The 18,449-nt window shown below is 44.6% G+C and overlaps 1 protein-coding gene across 1 annotated transcript; it reads right to left on the reverse strand.

Moving 5' to 3' along the window:
• Positions 1-1,555: 1,555 nt before the first annotated feature.
• Positions 1,556-12,166, reverse strand: LOC141786598 (NLR family CARD domain-containing protein 3-like). The gene is made up of 5 exons (XM_074665197.1): positions 12,067-12,166; positions 10,360-10,484; positions 10,101-10,233; positions 3,949-5,710; positions 1,556-1,625 (listed from the first exon to the last, which is right to left on the reverse strand). Exons 1-5 carry the CDS (start codon positions 12,164-12,166, stop codon positions 1,601-1,603), a joined length of 2,145 nt encoding a protein of 714 aa, XP_074521298.1. The 3' UTR covers positions 1,556-1,600.
• Between the last annotated feature and the right edge of the window lie 6,283 nt (positions 12,167-18,449).

An 18,449-nucleotide genomic window follows, 5' to 3' on the forward strand; every position in this document is an offset into this window, starting at 1 on the left:
GATCCAATGCTTAATACCAGCCGAAGTGTATCCCAGCCGAAGCAGTTCATCTCTTGAGTACTTAAACATGCACATCTTGAGAAATAAAACGCAGTTTCACTTACATACTTTAGTACAAACTCAAGCTGCTCGAACTAGCTGCCACCGCAGTTGGCGCATGCGTTCCACGCGTTCCACCGTCAGGAGGAATTGTGGGAAAATCTGAAGCAAAGACATGTAGGAGCATTTCTTTGAGGAAGAGTGGAGGCAGAGATCGAACGACTTCATTAGTTTCTCTGAGACAAATAAGAAGCTTCAGCAGTCTGAGTTCTTCACATCAAGTGGATGTTAGTTCTGACTTCATCTACTTTAAGGGACTGAACCAAATGTGAGTCTGAGGCAGCCCGAAAACCTGCCCAGTCCAACTCCTCATGCCTCCACTTTCCCTTACACCAACAAGAATTCAGCACTCATGGTAAACATTGCGCTGAGAGACTTTTTGACTTTCATGCTCAGAAAAGCTCCCAAAATGTACAAAACAAATAAAAGTGAAAGCTCAGAAAAAGATTAAAAGAAAAACTGGATAACAAAAGACTGAGCTTCAGTCAGTGAACTGACCTCAGAGTCTGCAGTCTGCAGTGTGGACTCTCCAGGCCGCCTGACAACAGACGTACTCCTAAATTCCCCAGTTTATAGTTGTGATTCAGGTCCAGCTCTATGAGATGGGAGGGGTTGGACTTCAGAGCAGAGGCCACAACTTCACAGTGAATCTCTGAGAGGTCACACTGTGAAAGTCTGTAATAAAGTGAGTTAGAATAAGAGAGGACTCTTTAAACCATGAATATGTTTGATGAGATCAGAGTGGATCAGATCCTGTTTAGACTACGTCATCAGAAAGATCAGAGTCTAAACCATCTGAAACACATTAGGGACAAAACACATCATTTTAGACTTCTCCAGAGGAATCAGGATTTAAAGTCTGTTTATTTTTTATTTTCACATCAAAACTCTTCTATCAGACTGATTTGTACACTGTAAACCCAGATAAGTTGAGTTTTTCGTTGAAATGATTTAAACCTGTTACCTTAAAAAAAACTAAGAAATGAAATATAAAACCTTAAGTTAATTTAACTCAACATCTGAAGTAGTTACAATTATCATGGAAAATCATCCTACTGAATGTCTTCAATCAAATAAACCTGATGCCCATTTGTTGCAAATAAAAATATTTGGTAATGTTTAAAAAATGCTGTATATCACTGTTAAACATAACATGTTGACCTTTCTCAAAAGAGAAATATGGAAACTTGTTGCCTCCAAAAGGTAAAGTAATGCTAGAGTAACTCAGCTTTACTTGTCAATGAAGCCTGGAGAAACCAAGTGCTTATCTAAACTTGAAGCATGCCTCAAAGACGTAAGGTCATGGATGAGCAGAAACTTCTTACTGCTGAACTCAGAGAAGATTGAAGTCATTGGTCTTGGGCCTAAGTATCTCAGAGAGGCTTTCTTGAACAACATCACTGCCTTGGACGACATCAGCTTGGTTTCCAGCACCACTGTCAGGAACCTGGGAGTTCTTTTCGATCAGGACCTGTCCTTTAACTCTCACTTCCAACAGGTCTCAAGGACAGCATTTTTTCATCTTCCTAAAATCAAGAAAATTAGACACATCTTGGACAATGAAACTAGTCCATGCTTTTGTTTCTTCTTGGCTAGACTATTGTAACTCTCTTTCATCCAACTGTCCTAATAAGTCTATTAGGACTCTTCAGCTGGTTCAGAATGCTGCAGCTCGGGTACTGACTTGGACTAGAAGGAGAGAGCACATCTCTCCAGTGTTAGCGTCTCTACACTGGTTACCTGTAAAATCTAGGAAAGAGTTTAAAATTCTTCTTCTGACCTACAAAGCGCTTAATGGCATTGACCATCCGAGCTTGAAGAGCTAATTGTTCTGTGTTATCTGCCTAGGTCACTGCGTTCTCAACATGCAGGTCTACTCCTAGAAACCTAGGGTCTCTAAAAGTAGTATGGGAGGTCAAGCCTTTACTTATCAGGCCCCCCTTTTCTTTGGAATAAATTGCCGGTTGAAGTCCGAGGGCGTACACGGTCTCATCCTTTAAGAGTAGACTTGGAACTTTCTTTTTTGATAAAGCATAGTTATAACTGGATTAGGTCTGAACCAGCTCTTAGTCATGCTGCTATAGGTTCAGACTGCCGGGGTGAAACTGACACACAGAGCTCCCATTTCCCTCTCTCTATCTGTCAGTCTAACTTCTAGTCTTACTGTCCTGTTATAGTTACTGACCATACACCTCTCTGGGAGGCTCTGAGTTTGTCTTGTAGGTTCCTCTGGATCGGTGAAAACGCTGTAAGCATAACAGGCCTGCAGGTAGTGCTATAACTGTCTTGTCCAGAAGCAGCTTTTGGGAGATCTCCACCAAAGTAGAGTTGAGCCGATTATCTGGTGTATTGTGCAAAAGTGGAGCAAGAGATGCACATTTTGTATGAAGACAGTCAGCAGATTTAGCACAATGAGCAGCTCAAGCACAACACGGTAGTTTGTGGCGATCGTAACAGCGGTACTGTTGTCCTGTTGTATACGCTGAGTGTGACGTCAGCGTTTCCACTGAAAACGCCGGCTGACTGTTAACATGGCAATGGTGTAGGCAGCTTTTCAGAAAAATCCCACTCTGGAGGCCATTTTCAAAAGTTTGTGTTTTAGGTCGGCTGAAACGCCATTTCCGTGTAAACACAAGGCTGAAACGCAACAAAACTTTTGCGTTTCACCCTAAAACCGTTGTCGTGTAAACGGCCCCTTTATCTTTCTCATCTAACCCATCACAGTCTCCTCAGATGTCGGTCTAACATGAGTCTGGTTCTGCCAGTTAAAGTGAAGTTTTTTCTTGCCATTTTAACTTACTAGATGCTGCAAAGTACTGTACTCATGGTGGGGTAAGATGAGATAAGACTCCTTATCTTGTCTTGATGTTGGGTTTCTGTTAATAAAATTCCATTGACATTCACAGGTCTAGACCTGTTAATGTTTCTGGAAAGTGTCCTTAGATGACGTTTGTTATGATTTGGCGCTATACAAATAAAGACTGATTGATTGAATGCTAACTTAAATAAAACCAGTAAATACAGCTAGATTACTTGGTTCCTTGGGATTTTTTTAAGTAAATGCAACTTAAGTAATGCTTTATGATAACTTGTTTTCTTGTTCTGCACTATAAAAAGTTTATGCTCAGCTGGGTCTTATATCCACAGCGTCCCCTCCTCTCTCATGGTTACAAAAAAATCAGTTCTAATTTCATAACTTTAGTAACTGTGATTGAGGAGTGAAGGAAGTAGATATGAGACCCCACTGTACATTGATACATTATTCCTCAGGGGCCACAGGTTGTTTGAGCCCCACAGCACTGACTGGTGATCTATGCTCCATGGTCATGGGTCTTGTACCTATTGACTTCTGCAGACTGCCTAATGCCAAATTCTGAGTTTAAGTGTGAAATCTATTTTTTGGGAGACACAGAAAGCCAGCCCATACCAGGTAGAGCATAGACAGCTGATCAATGCCACAAGGAGCAAGGACAGCTGGTCCATGCCATGAAAAGCACAGACAAACAGTCCATGCTCTGACACACAGACAAATGGTCCGTGTCAGGTGGAGCACAAACAGCTGGTGCCACTGCTGCACATCTAGAAGTTCAGCAGGGTCTCACATCGACTCTGCCCCCTTCTGACTCACGGTTACAAAACACACTCACAGAAACTAATGATTTTAAGTTGTGCTTACGTAAACAGTAACAAAAGTTAAATCTACTGATAAATCATCAGTTTCAACACTGAAAACTCAGACACTTGAGTAAATTGAACTTACTAACAATTTTAAAATTTTCATAGCTCAATCCAGTTGAGTAATTTGGACTTCGGGGTTTACAGTGTAAAGTTGATCTCAGAGAAACTTACCGAGCCTTCCTGCAGTTCCTCACAGCTGGAAGCAGTCTTCGTCGTCCCTCCCATGACGTGTTGTACTTCTTTAGATCTAACTCATCCAGAACTTCCTCTGACATCTGCAGCATGTAGGCCAAAGCAGAGCACTGGATCTCAGAGAGTACCCTCTCTAATCTGCTCTCTAACTTCAGGAACTCTTGGATCTCCTGATGGACTGAGGGGTCCTTCATCTCCATAAGACAGTGGAAGATGTTGATGCTTCTGTCAGGAGAGACCCAATAACTGTTCATCTTCTTCAGGTTGTTGATGACTGTGTGGATCATCTCTGGACTGTTGTCTGTGTGACCCAGCAGACCTCCTAAGAGTCTCCGGTTTGACTCCAGAGACAGTCCATGAAGGAAGCGAACAAACAGGTCCAGGTGGCCGTTTTCACTGCTCAGGGCTTCCTTCATAGCTTCTTCCAGGAGGTCTGCCACAGTTGAGATTTCCTCCACAAAGTCTCCATATGTGTAAGGGTGTAAGGTGTAGACTGCAGCCAGAAACTCCTGAACACTCAGATGAACAAAGCAGTAGACTGTTTCTTGGAAGATCACACTCTCTCTTTTGAAGATCTCTGTACAAACTCCTGAGTACACCAAAGCCTCTGAGACATCCAGACCACAGCTCTCCAGGTCTTCTTGGTAGAACAGGATGTTTCCTTCCACCAGCTGTTCAAATGCCAGCCTGCCCAGCTTCAGGAGAACTTCTCCGTCAGCCTCCATCAGCTCCTGAGGGCTGGTCTGATGAGCCTCAGCGTACTTCTTCTTCCTGTGAGTCTGAACCAGCAGGAAGTGTGAGTACATGTCAGTCAGGGTTTGGGGCAGCTCTCCTCTCTGCTCTGTGCTCATCATGTGATCCAGAACTGTAGCAGTGATCCAGCAGAAGACCGGGATCTGACACATGATGTGGAGGCTCCTGGAGGTCTTGATGTGTGAGATGATTCTGCTGGACTCATCTTCATCCCTGAACCTCCTCCTGAAGTACTCCTCCTTCTGGGCGTCAGTGAAGCCTCGTACTTCTGTCAGCCTGTCCACGTGTGAAGGAGGGATCTGATTGGCCGCTGCAGGTCGAGAAGTGATCCAGACCAGAGCTGAGGGAAGCAGGTTCCCCTGGATGAGGTTTGTTAACAGCACCTTTACAGAGCACTGCTGTGTGACATCAGACACACGCTGAGTGCTGTGAAAATCCAGAGACAGTCTGCTTTCGTCCAGGCCGTCAAAGATGAACAACAGTTTACAGACAGCCAGCGTCTCTGCTCTCAGCTTCTCTAATGTTGGATGGAAAACATGGAGCAGCTTTAGGAGACTGTAGCGCTCGTCTTTGATCAGGTTCAGCTCCCTGAATGGAAGCAGGACCAACAGACTGAGGTCCTGGTTTTCAGAGCCCTCTGCCCAGTCCAGAGTGAACTTCTGCACTGAGAAAGTTTTTCCAATCCCAGCCACGCCGTTTGTCAGGAGCACTCTGATGACTTTCTGCTGCTCAGGTAAGGCTTTAAAGATGTCCTGGATCTTGATGGGAGTGTCCTGGAGGATCTCCTTCTTAGAGGCTGTCTCCAGCTGCCTCACCTCATGTTGGGTATTCACATCTTCACTGGGTCCCTCTGTGATGTAGAGCTCAGTGTAGATCCTGTTGAGGAGGGTTCCACTTCCTGTTTCATCACTTCCTTCAGTCACACGTTCACATCTCCTCCTCACACTCACCTTGTGTTCATTGAAAAGCTCCTGCAGTTCAGCTGGCTCTGAAAAAGACCAATCAGAGTGAGACAAACAAAGAGAATGTGAAAATGAAGGGATCGTTTCCATTAGCTCATCAATATGAAAAGATGTGCACAGAGTCCTCTCAGCTCTCTGTGTCCATGTGTGCAAACTAAAGCAAAAAGAAAAGAGAGAAGAAAGTGAATGAAGAGACAGAGGACAAGCTCATCAAAGTCAGACATGTCAGCTCTGAGTTCTTCTGGCTTTGAGTTTTCTCTCAGAGGAGAAAACAGATCAAAGAAGAAACAGCAGAGAGATCTGCTGGAGCAGACAAAGCATCAGGTTACATTTCACCTGGCTTTGAAATGTACTGATAATCCTAAAAATCTTTGTGCTGTGTGACTGAATCATGTCAGCCTCTTCAATCCTAACCTTGTGTTTCACACCTCTTCACACACAGGTGTACAGGCTTCCTTTGTTCAGGGCTGCTCGGATGGCCTGTCTCAGCTCCAGGTCCTGGTCTGGGTCAGAGAGAAAGAAGTTCAAGTTAGCTTCTTTGTCTGGATGAATTCAGCCTTCAGTCTGTGATGTGTTTGATTTGAAGCCTCTTAGTTTCATAACGCAAATCCTGTTTTTCCTGTCTGACTGTTTGATCAATCACAGGCAGACATTCCTTGTGGTCTTGTGATCAACACAAAGCTCACACTGTCTGACTGTCTGTGGCTACTTCACAGTCAGAGCCTTCATTTTCACAGAGCTGAACTCACCGACTGATCCACATCTGTCCCTCTGCTCCCATCAGACAGGGAAGACTCCCCGCTGTGGGAGACAGACAGGAACTAGCAAAGACTTCAGGGTTTCAGCCGTGCTCGCATTTTCTACAAACATTCAGGAGAGGAAACAGCTCCAGGGTCTTACTGTGGCTCTGTGGGTCCAGGTTCATCAAAGAGGTTTAGACTACCAGTTCTGGACCAGTCACTCCTCAGGGACACACAGCTGGGTCCTGGAGACTCTGCTCCCTGTGCGCTGGACTGAAATCTGCAAAAGCAAACTTGTTCTTCTAAAGAACTCATATATCTTTGACAGTTCGTCTGAGAAAAGAGAAAAATTCAGTTCAACAATTTTATTTAGCAGAAGCTTTTTGTCCAAATCAGCATACACCACTGAGCTGGGGTTTGGTGCCTTGCTCACCTTGACAAAGCTCAAGGAATAGGACTGACACCTTTTCAGCTCTCAGCCTAGTTCCTAATCTTGGTCCATGCAGGTACTTGAACTAGCAACCCTCCAGTTACAACGTCAAATCACTATGGATTGAGCTAGTGCTGGACAGTGGCAGAAACTTGTCCCTTGGTCGTTTTGAAGATGGTGAAAGTATCAGCATAGACCACAGTTTATTATTATTATCCCTATTCTCACAGGATTAGTATGACGTGTGATGCTCTGGTAATTTAAGAATGACCCCCTGACATCAGTTTTTGGTGTGATTCATTCTCACAGGATCAGTGAAACCTGTAAACAACTTGGTGTTTCTCCTGTTTCTGAGTGAAAATGCTGTACAGATCCACCATGCTTTAGAAGCAGCACCTCACTCTGCAGCTCACAGCCAGCTGTATATTTAGATCCGAGAAGAAGAAGACGCCCACATCCAGCTTCATTCAAACTGTGGCTGAATCTCAATGTGATAAACTGCAGTTTCCTCTCTGCTCTCTTCTTCACGGCTCTGGAAGAACCTTCTGAGTCGCTATAACATTGTAATGTGATACTGATGAGTGTTTTTTTCTCGTGTGGCAGCTTCAGTAGAAACCCATCAGCAGGCTTTGTTGAAGTCTTTTCACTGACATAAAAGAATGACTAAAATTCTTCAGTGGTTTTGTAAAACTTACTAAAAAACCTCAAATGAAAGAGAAAATGTCTTAAGTTTTTTGTCTTTATCAATCTGTGTTTTACATAAACTCACTACTTTTACCGATCAGGAGTGCTGACAGGCTGCCAACACTAAATTCAATTTTCGTTTCTCTTTTTTCTAATGGAGTACAGCTTTAAAATTTTGTTACACTGCATAAAGACATAATTGAGTTTCATCAGCCTATAGCCTCAGTTTGCCCTGAATCAATAGAGGTGCTGCTCTTCACTTCACAGAGAAAAATGAGACCACAGTGAGTAAAAATATGTGGGGTTGAAGGGTTTTAAGCAGGCTTCAGCCCTAAAGCACGTTTTCAATGGCCAGTGTGACGGTAACCGTCCTTGAGCACAATTCACTTCTCTGCTTTGGCATGCTTCAGAGAGGTGGGCTTTGGCACGGTTTACTTCATGCACAAGCACAAGCAGGCGGACAGCGCGTGAGATCCACGACTTATGATCACCGCGAGTGCATCTCTCGACAGTCATTTTAAACAAAGCGGGGATGTTAGAGGGCTGTGTCGGGCAAAAACAACTTGAAGTCTAAAAGTCCATAAAAGTTGCAGCAGTGCTCTCTGTGTCTCATTTTGCTGCCTCTGATGAGATCACGCTTCATGCAAACAGACGTTTCACCAGTGGCGAACCGTGGCCCCAGCCACTGGGCCTTCAGTAGGACCATGGGACCACACGTGGCAATAAACAATCAAAAAAAGAAATAAAAACAATAGCCAGAATCATGTGACATGGAAGTTTAGTATATTGATAGTTTTGTGGGATTATTAATTTATCATGTGCCTGAACACTGCAACACCTAACACAACTTCAAACAATTAAAAAATTACGATATAAAAAAAAAAAAAAAAAACGGAGTTTCAAGTAATCCAGCAACCACACAGTCTTCTCCATTACTTTCCGCCATTTCTCTTCACGTTCTGCCAACTAGATCTTCTCTTTTCTCCTCACTCACTCACAGCTACAGTTAGGCGCTTATCCATTAAAGTGATACTCTGGGATGGAACAAGTTGGGTCCTTTCACAAGGTTTAGGGCAGAAATTACCCCTACAGCAGTGTTTTTGTGCAGCAGAAGCCCAGAGCGCTCGCACCCAACACCCCCTCCCTGCTCGTCAGCCGGTTTCCTCTGCAGTCAGACGGGGCCATATTTTACTTGACCAAAAACACAAATAAACGGACTCCCACCGAAAAAATCTGATATCAGTCTGCATTCACGCTTTATTGAGAGAATTTTCAGTGTGTTACTTTCACACAGAAACACCGCTAAATAAGGCTCTAATTCTCATCGTGTCTCTGCGTCCTGGCAGACTACCTGCATTTGTTTATATCTGGCACGCCGCGCGCGCGCGCGGACTAATACACTAAGTGGTGAGCGCCTCGTAGCCAGCTGCGGCTCTGCAGCGGAGGTAGCGCCATTTTACGACACGATGAAAACTAGAGCCTTATTTAGCTGTGCTTTTGTGAGACAATCAGCATGGAACAAGAGTGCCGCAACATTGGCCAGCAGGAGACAGGGCCAGGAAACCTGGTTCACCTTGTATTTAGCTGCTGACATTAGCATAATGGGCTCACTCTGTTAGCTCTGCAAAGGCCATGAACTGCTTCTTTAGTCAGCAGCAAAGCTGGACAGGCATGTCTGATAATCTACATTAAGGAGCAATAAAACAGAGAAACCAACGCTGTTTACAACAATTTCATTTCAATTCTCTCATGAATATGATGGTGTGCTCCGAAACAGCGCATCAGTGCCAACCTGCTGCACACTGAGAGACTCCAAGAGCAGAAGAAATAAACAGGTGTTTCCATGTTCACGTCTTTGCAGGAACAAAAGTCATATTGATTAAGTGTTAGTGTTTGAATCATGAAGATTTATTGCTGTTACTATGGAAACTACAGGCGCAGTTAAACTGTGTTAAACTGTTCGTGGTTCTCTGCTCTGCTGAGAGGCTCAGAGCGCTCAGCGCTGACACACACATGGAGCACGGCACACGCAACCAAGACTCAAACACCTCAGTGAAGAGGGATGATGGACCAACATCTATAACATCTGTTAATGACATGCCATGTAAGGACGAGACACAGCTGATAGGGGGCCCCACCACATCACTGTGGAACAGGCGGTGGGACCAGAGCGCGCTAAGAGCAATGGGAGCTGAATAGCCAGCACAAGAGCTTGTGGAAGGGGAATAACATGAGATATGACAGTTTACCGCTGTTCTTCAATTCCATATCATAATGAAGTTGGCCCACAGTATACCGTGGACAACAGTAGAGTGGCCAGCACTAGATGAAGCTAGTGATGCTCTGACAGTGAGAAGAACTGAAAGCTGATAGCTGACAATAAGCTGTAAACATGCTGTTCTCAATGATCAAAAGAGTTCAGTGTGTCTGCTTTCAGCAGTGGTGGACAAAGCTCCACTCCACTACTTGAGTCAAAATGTTGATCCTCATGGTCACATCTTACCCCGCTACAAAGAAAAGAGGATTAGTCTAAATGTTATTCAAGTTAGAGTACTAAAGTACTTCCTTTGAAAAAGACAGGAGTATTTCGAAGTACAAATTCCATGTCCACCTCCGTGGCCACCACCTTATTGTGGTGGAAGGGTTTGAGTGCCTCAATGATCCTAGGAGCTATGTTGTCAGGGGGCAACCGCTCCTGGAAGGGTTTTTTAAGGCAAACAGGTCCTCGGTGAGGGGCCAGACAAAAAGCGGTCAAAGACCCCTAGTGATGAGTACTAACAGGATTCAGTTCACCCTGGCTGGAGGGTCACCAGTGCCTCACCCTGGAGCCAGGCCTGGGGTTGGGGCCCGCAGGTGAGTGCCTGGTGGCCGGGCCTTCACCCATGGGGCCTGGTCGGGCCAAGCCCAAATGGGTGACATGGGTCCATCCTTCTGTAGACCCACCACCTGCAGGAGGAGCCATAGGGGTCCGGTGCAATGTGGATCAGGCGGTTGTCAAAGGCGGAGGCCTTGGCAGCCTGATCCCAGGTTACGGAAACTGGCTTTTGGGACATGGAACATCACCTCTCTGATGGGGAAGGAACCTAAGCCGGTGCAGGAGTGAGAGAGATACCGGCTAGATATAGTTGGGCTCACCTCAACGCATAGCTTGGGCCAATCTTCTCGGGAGGGTTGGACTCTCTTCTTTGCTGGCGTTGCTCCAGGTGAGCAGGTGTGCGTTTACTTGTAGCTCCCCAGCTCTCTGCCTGCGTGTTGCAGTTTTCCCCGATGGAAGAAAGGGTTGCTTCTTTGTGCCTTAGGGTGGGAAAATGGGTCCTGAGCTGTTGTTTGTGCCTACCCACTAAATAGCAGCTCAGAGTACCCACCTTTTTTGGAGTCCTTGAGACGGGTGCTGGAAAACACCCCAACTGGAGACTCTATTGTCCTACTGGGGGATTTCAACGCTCATGTGGGCAATGACAGCATGACTTGGAGGAGCGTGATTGGGAGGAACAGCTTGCCTGATCTGAACCAGAGCAGTGTTCAGTTGTTGGACTTCTTTGCTAGTCACAGTTTGTCCATAACTAACACCATTTTCGAACATAGGGGTGTTCATAAGTGCACCTGGCAACAGGACACCCTAGGTTGCAAATCAATGATCGACTTTGTAGTATCACCTGATCTGCAGCCATATGTTCTGGACACTTGGGTGAGGAGAGGAGCAGAGCTGTCAACTGATCACCACCTGGTAGTGAGTTGGATCAGATGGCGGGGAAGATGCTGGACAGACCTTGCAGACCTAAATGAAGAGTGAGGGTTTGCTGGGAACGCCTGGCTGAGTACAATGTAAGTTTTGAACACTGGACCAGCTCTATACCCTTGCAAGGGTGCTAGAGGGGGCATGGGAGTTTGCCCAACCAGTCCACATGTGCTTTGTGGACTTGGAAAAGGCTTTTGACTCTGTCCCCTGAGGTATCTTGTGGGGTGTGCTTCGTGAATATGAAGTAGATGGCCCGTTGTTACAGGCAGTTTAGTCTCTGTATTTCCAGAGTGAGAGCTTGGTCCGTATCCCCAACAGTAAGAGCGCGGTCACACTGACCATCCAAACCGTGCCGTGCTTAAGCACGATTGCCCCCCCACAGCTCTGTTTTCCAGCTGGAGAGTACGGCCAGCAGTCACACTACCCCAATATGAACCAGACTTTAGCGGGTATCATACACGTGCACAACCCGCCTATGTCATCGTGAAGCATCTGTTTACATGAAGCATGATCTCATCAGTGTCAGCACAATGATACACAGAGAGCACTGCTGCAACTTTTGGACTTATGGTGAGTCGTTTATGGCCAACACAGCCCTCTAACGCCCCCGCTTTGTTTAAAATGATTGTCGAGAGATGCGCTCGCGGCGATCATATGTAATGGATCGCACGCGCTGTCCGCCTGCTTGTGCTCGTGCATGTAAACCGTGCCGAAGCCCACCTCTTCGAAGCATGCCAAAGCACGAAAGCGAATCGTGCTTGAGCTCAGCACTGTTGCGGTCACACTTACCTTTCCAAATGTCCTTTACGGCACCAGTGTGACCGCGTCCTAAGTCAAACTTGTTCACAGTCAGGGCTGGACTCCACCAGGGCTGCCCTTTGTCACCCATTCTGTTCATTACTTTTATGGACAGGATTTCTAGGCCCAGTCAAGTGGCGGAGGGAGTCAGGTTCGGGGGTCTCAGGATCCCATCTCTGCTTTTTGTGGATCATATGGTCCTGTTGGCTTCATTGAACGCTGACCTCCAGTTTGCACTGGGGCAGTTTGTAGCCGAGTGTGAAGCAGCCGGGATAAAGATCAGCACCTGTAAGTCTAAGGCCATGGTTCTCAGTCGGAAAAGGGTAGACTGCCCACTCCAGGTTGGGAGAGAGTCTGTTCCCCAAGAGGGGGAGTTCAAGTATCTTGGGGTCTTGTTCAATAGTGAGGGGGAAATGGAGCGAGATTGACAGACAGCGTCCACAGTGATGCGGACGCTATACTGGTCTATGGTGGTGACGAGAGAGTGGAGCTAGAAGGCAGAGCTCTCAATTTACCGGTCAATCTACAATCCAACCCTCACCCATGGCCACGAGCTGTGGGTAGTGATCAAAAGTAACAGATCGCAGACACAAGCGGCTGAAATGAGCTTTCTCTGCAGGGTGTCTGGGCTCAGCTCTGGAGATAGGGTTCGGAGTTCGGACCCTTGGGAGGTGTTTCGGGGCATGGCCAAGACCCTGGGGCAGACCTAGGACATGGCGGAGAGATTATGTCTCTCAACTGGCCTGGTATCCCCTCAGAGGAGCTGGTGGACGTGGCTGGGGATGGCACTGCTGCCCCCCGCAGCCCGGACCTGGTTGCGGTGGAAAGTGGTGGAAAATGAAATGAACTGAAAGTCCATGTCCTAATGTCAGGATATTGCTGTGTTGTTTTCTCAGGGCTTTTACAGAAGCTTGGAACCAGCCAATGAAGTACTGACTTCCTGATGTACAAAGTACAACTCTGCTTTCAAGAACTCCTCATCCTGTTGAACCACTCGGCCCATTGCTAACATAACACATGCCTTATTAAAATCTGTAAACCGCACACAACATCCAGCCTGCATTTTTGCATGTCTGTGTAAAGTGATGGAAATCCCTAAAACACTGGTTCATTCCAAACTATCTTTTTTCTTTTTTTCTTTTTGTGATGTCATAGCCAGAGAACACTGACTGAGAACACTGCTGCTTTGTCTCCATTGGCTGTTTGCCTACACTGTTGCTGCTTGGTTTTAACAGACTGCTCTGCTGCTGCTTCGGCTCGTGGCTCACCGGGCTGTTGGCTTGCTGCTATTTAAATCTTAGTGGTCTGTCTTCTGTGCTTTTCTGTCAGGCTAGCCTTTCTTGAGGAGACAGACAGCACATCCAACTCCTTTTCTTTTTTTTCAGTTTAAGATATAGTGATTCTAAGCATGTGAATGAGTGGTGGGGATTTATATCCATTTTTGCTTATTTACATTTGCATAAGTTTACCCTTTTTGTTTAGATTAGGTTTTTGTCTTGGTTTAGGATCATTTTGACTCAGTTATACCTTTTGCTCCATGGTTTTCTTATTTGATTTGGGGTATTTTGTGGGTTTTCTTTGGGTAATCTTTCCTTTCATTTGTCCATAAGTTTTGTTTTGTTTAAATTGTGCAATAAAGTTGCTCTGTTCAATTGTTTAACCTTCAAATCAGTTAACATAATTTTGTTATTTTTGTTTAATTGCTATATTGCTTTGTTTTGACCCCACTAATTGTTTTATTCCCTTTTTTCGTTTGCTGAGGACCAGTGGTTTTGGTGGTGGTTTGGGTGGTGATACCCCCACTTTTGCGTGCTGTGCTCCCCTGGGATTTGGTTATTTCACAACACTGAGTGTGTGTCACATGTGCTTGGGTGCTTTTGGTTTGTTTTGGTGGCTCCCTCCCCCCTTCACTAGCCCATTGTCCATAAGCCTCAGCACCTGATTAGGTTTACCTTTCCCCTTTCTTGTGTGTGTGTGGTGTTTTAAAAAGACTTTTAAAACTTGTTATTTATAACATCTATTTTTATAGTGTGAACCATGTCTCAAGCCTCCTGAGTATAATGAACCTGTGTGTGCTTTGAAAGGGAAGAGCAAAATAAATTAATTCTCTGGGCGAAACTCCCAGGGTGGCGTTGCCCGGTGCTTTGAAAATCTCTCTAAACAGGTGTAAGCTAGTATTCCTCCACAAGCTATAGCTGCCACACATATTTTTCAGCAGATTGCTTAAAAACTGTGCCTGAACTTTTTCTCTGCCAGAATGACATTAACTGTGTGAGCAACTCACTGAGCAAACTGAACAAACTGTGACTTTTCACTGTGGCTCTGACTGACAGAGGAAATAGCTGCTAGTTTACGATTCTATATTACATTGATCATATGAAGTCAGTGATTGTATAATTCTACGGGCATAGTTCACCTCACCTCTGGTTTATTTTTAACTGTTTGTGACTCTCTGCTCTGCTGTGAGGATTGTTGCCTGTGCATGGCGCTGACACACATAGAGAATACAGTAACGTCACCCCAGTTTGAGAAGCACTGCCCTAAATGATGAGTGAAATCTCCATCATGGAGCTGAGATATGGCCATGAGTATGCTGCTTTCTCAGCTGGAGTTTCTTCTGCCATCACCAAGTTTTGTTTGAATGACGATGGGAGAGCTTTATACACAGAGCCAGAATGACATCTTTCCAAATCCATCCCAGGTTTGAGCCACTGTGATTGGTTCCTTTCTGTGATGAGCACAGCTTGCATTTAAGACAAAGAAAAACCATTAGTGAGAGTCTTACCTTGGCTCTGAGGGTCCAGGTTCATTACTGAAGCTTGGTCCAGCAGACCCTGCTCTGTCCTCTTCCTCTGATCTCACACTCATGCTCTGGTCTGAAGTCAGTCTGAGAGGTTGAACACAAACACTCAGTGACAGCTCGACTCCTGAACTGATCCAAATGTTGGATTAACACTCAGCACGCTTCACTTTTCTGTTCTCTCTGAATCTCCATGGAGACTGAACGTCCTGAACACCTTTACCTTCCCTGCTGTCATCAATCTGAATCAGAGAACCAGTCTTATATAGACCTCCTCTATCTACAGGAAATCACCTGATGCCTCTCTGTTTTAGGCTGTGTCTTTGTGTGTGTGTGTGTGTGTGTGTGTGTGTGTGTGTGTGTGTGTGTGTGTGTGTGTGTGTGTGTGTGTGTGTTTGACTCTCAAAGGTCAGACCATAAACCCCTCTCTCAAACATCTCTTTAACCCTTTAACAACCTCTTCTTTTGACCTTTTAACTAAATCTGTTATTGAACCTTTCCCCAAGTCCCAAATCAGGGACTTTAGAGTTCCATTGAGCTATAGGGGGATTGGTTTCCTCATGTGTGTCTATAAACTTGACTCTGACTGTGAGCCATCTGATTGATTGGCTGAAGAACAAAATGGATTTCCAAAGCAAAGAGCTCGTATCCATCACAGATATTCTTTATCCATAACAGTCTGAGCTGCAGGATAAGCGGTGAGCTCCACATTTGGTTGTTTCAGAGATTTCCAGAACGCCTTTCACTTTTTTGATCAGGATTTTCTCGCTTGTTTGGGTTTGGGTACACAAGTTTCACTTCAGTGGGGAGCGCGAGGGAAATCCGTCTGTGAAGGAGAACTACTAGAAAACATTTTCAGAAATAAAAACTGATGTTTTTAGATTAATATTTAGATCCTTGAATTAGATATGACACCAAGAATGTTTCTAACATTTCACTCTTCTTCTGCCAATCTGTAAAATACTTTGCTATGAAAGTGTGAGCTGTCAGCTGATTTCTCCCTGTAAAAAAATGTGTTTCCTTTATCAGTTTACTTAAAAAAATCTAAAAATAGAGGGGCGGATATCAGTTTTTAATGCACTCCCATGTCCATGATAAAGTCTCTGCAGAGAACATTCAAACGACGCTGAATCAAACTTTTAGCCTGGGTATTTTTAAGGAAGCTGTATTGATTACAGAATTCACTGTGAAGATTATTATTTCACACCTCAAAAAATTATATGAACGTGAAAAGTGACTATTTAACAAAAGACATTCATTTACATGAGATCATAACCTATTTGCTCGTCTCCTGGAACTTAAAACTTAGAAGGGTTATAAAAAATAACTTTTTTTTTTATTGATATACATCAGGGATGGGCAACTTTAATGACAGAGAGGGCCACAAGTTTTTTTTTTTTTTTTTTTCCCAGCACTAACCGGGGGCCACATATTAACCTACATTTTTATCATTGTCTGGGCCACAAAATAAAAAATAGATTTTAAGAAAAAAAAAAATCGGAACAGCAACATATACTGTTATGGTAACTGTTTTGGGCGTTCATACTGACACATGAGCTTATTCTTTGGTGCAGTTTCACATCAGTTTGGACAATGTTTAGAGACAAAGTTTTGGCGCCATTTGTTCTGTAGCTTATGTGTCATGTCTCTCTTGATGACGTCTGTTGCAGAAACTAACAGGCATAAAATCCATTCTTTGTATGTTTGGTAGCAGAGGCACAGAGGAGATCTTAGAAGACATTTCATGTGTTTTTGTCTTCTTACAGGGATGTGTTTAAAATATCAATCTCCTATTTCTGTTCAGACATCCAGCTGCATGTAATTGTTTATTTTGTCCACTAGATGTCACAGTTGTTCTGTCTAACATTTTTTTCTATGCTTTCACTGTATCTATTCAAATTTGGGAAAAGGAGTCCTTAGTCTGAGCTGATGCAGTATTGACAGATAGTATTTTAGAAATTCTTTGAACATGCAAGGACAACCTGTTTCACTGTTAAACAGTGAACTGTATGGTACTGCCTACCATGCCTCCGTGAGGTTCATAAAGTATAAACCTCTGACTCATCATTGTGAGTTGTACCTTTGGATGGCCTGCTCTGGTGACCTTGAGGCTCACACATTACTACACTTTTGTCGGCTTTTTATGTGTTTTCATCATGCAGAAAGGTACCGGACAGTACTCCCTGCGCTCTCAGGACCTCATTATGCTCTCTATCTCAAACACTCAGACTGAAATTGGGAAAAGGGCGTTTGGCTACTCTGCACCCTCATCTTGGAGCGAGCTACAGAATGACTTAAAGCTCAAGGAGCTGGTGTCTTTGAATGTTTTTAAATCTAAAATGAAGGACATGGAGGTTGGTTCTAGGAGATGCTAGTGTTTTACCTCAATTGTTTGAATAGTTGTTTCCTGGAACGTGATTTTAATCCACTAACTTGTGTTTTATTGATTGTGCTTTGTCTCTTTTTGTGAGTCTTGTCTGTAACTTTGTGTTTTGCTGCTGGCTGTCTTGGCCAGGTCTCCCTTGAAAAAGAGGTTTGGTGAGTGGCCCTTGGGCACAGGTGACCCCTGGTCTTACCCCCTGCACTCGATCGGGGGCCCTGCGTCTAGCGGGGCCTGCAGACCTCAGTCCCTGGCCCCTGGGGTCCTCCCTCTGCAGTGTCGGGGGCCTGCCTCTAGCCTTCCCGGGACGCTCCCCCCTTGCCTCCTCCTGGATTGGCGTGCTGCTGTCTCCATGGTGGTCTGTCTGGGACCTGTGCTCTGTTGTGGCTGCGGGACGCCCGGGGATGAGGGCTATCTCAGTGCATGTCTGGCCTCTGGGAGCAGCGGGGCCACATCTGCATGATCACTCCTTGGCATGATCACCTGACCCAAATCAAACCCAATTTTCTATACTGCCACCTGTAGCCCTATATGTGTAGGTGAGTATATGCGTCTGTGTATAGATCTATATACGTATATGTACCTCTTTGCAATTGTCATTGTTGTGCTCACTGCTACTCATGATTTCTCCAGTTCATCTCTCCAGGTTCTTCTTGTGATTATGACTTCAAAGACCCCAGGATACTGTCTCCTTTCAGGCTCAGTAGCTGGTTATTTGTTTCTCCTGTCTGTAGTCATCTGTTCAGTTGTTGTGGTTGTTCTCTACTGTTGTTTTGTTGTCTCTCTCTCCCCCCCTGTCTAGTCTCTTCTCTACAATCTTTTCCTTTTTCACTGTTTCTTTCCTGATATCACCTTGTTCTGGTTAAGCAGTAATCTTCAAACTTGGCAATATACGGGAGGGAAACTGTATGGATACATGTATGCGTATGTATATATATGTGCATACATACGTATGTGTGTGTGTATGTATATGTGTGTATGTGTATTTATGTATAAAATATATATATATAATTAAAAAAAAAAAAACACTAATAAAGAGTACCATTTTAACACTCAAGGGCAGCTCTATACATTAACGGCTCCCTTTGGAAAAGCAAATGTGTTCTGCACAATACGGCAGCCAGACCATAATTCTGTTGTCGTGACGCTGAACAGGACAAGGGGAAGAAAAAAAGAAAAAAAAAAAAAAAAAAA

This window comes from Halichoeres trimaculatus, unplaced genomic scaffold (assembly GCF_033239565.1).
Source record: "Halichoeres trimaculatus isolate MK-OKI-2021-1 unplaced genomic scaffold, fHalTri1.1 fHalTri1_scaffold_53, whole genome shotgun sequence".
Taxonomy (NCBI): domain Eukaryota; kingdom Metazoa; phylum Chordata; class Actinopteri; order Labriformes; family Labridae; genus Halichoeres; species Halichoeres trimaculatus.

What these genes read in the sequence shown, in the direction of transcription:
- LOC141786598 (XM_074665197.1), bottom strand. Translation starts at nt 12,166, where the DNA reads ATGGGTGACAAAGGGCAGCCCTGGTGGAGTCCAGCCCTGACTGTGAAC. An exon ending in TCCTGTCTTTTTCAAAGGAA is followed by an intron (nt 5,711 to 10,100) that starts GTACTTTAGTAC and finishes GGTCTTTTTCAG; the next exon opens with AGCCAGCTGAACTGCAGGAG. An exon ending in AGGAACTGCAGGAAGGCTCG is followed by an intron (nt 1,626 to 3,948) that starts GTAAGTTTCTCT and finishes TCTTGATTTTAG; the next exon opens with GAAGATGAAAAAATGCTGTC.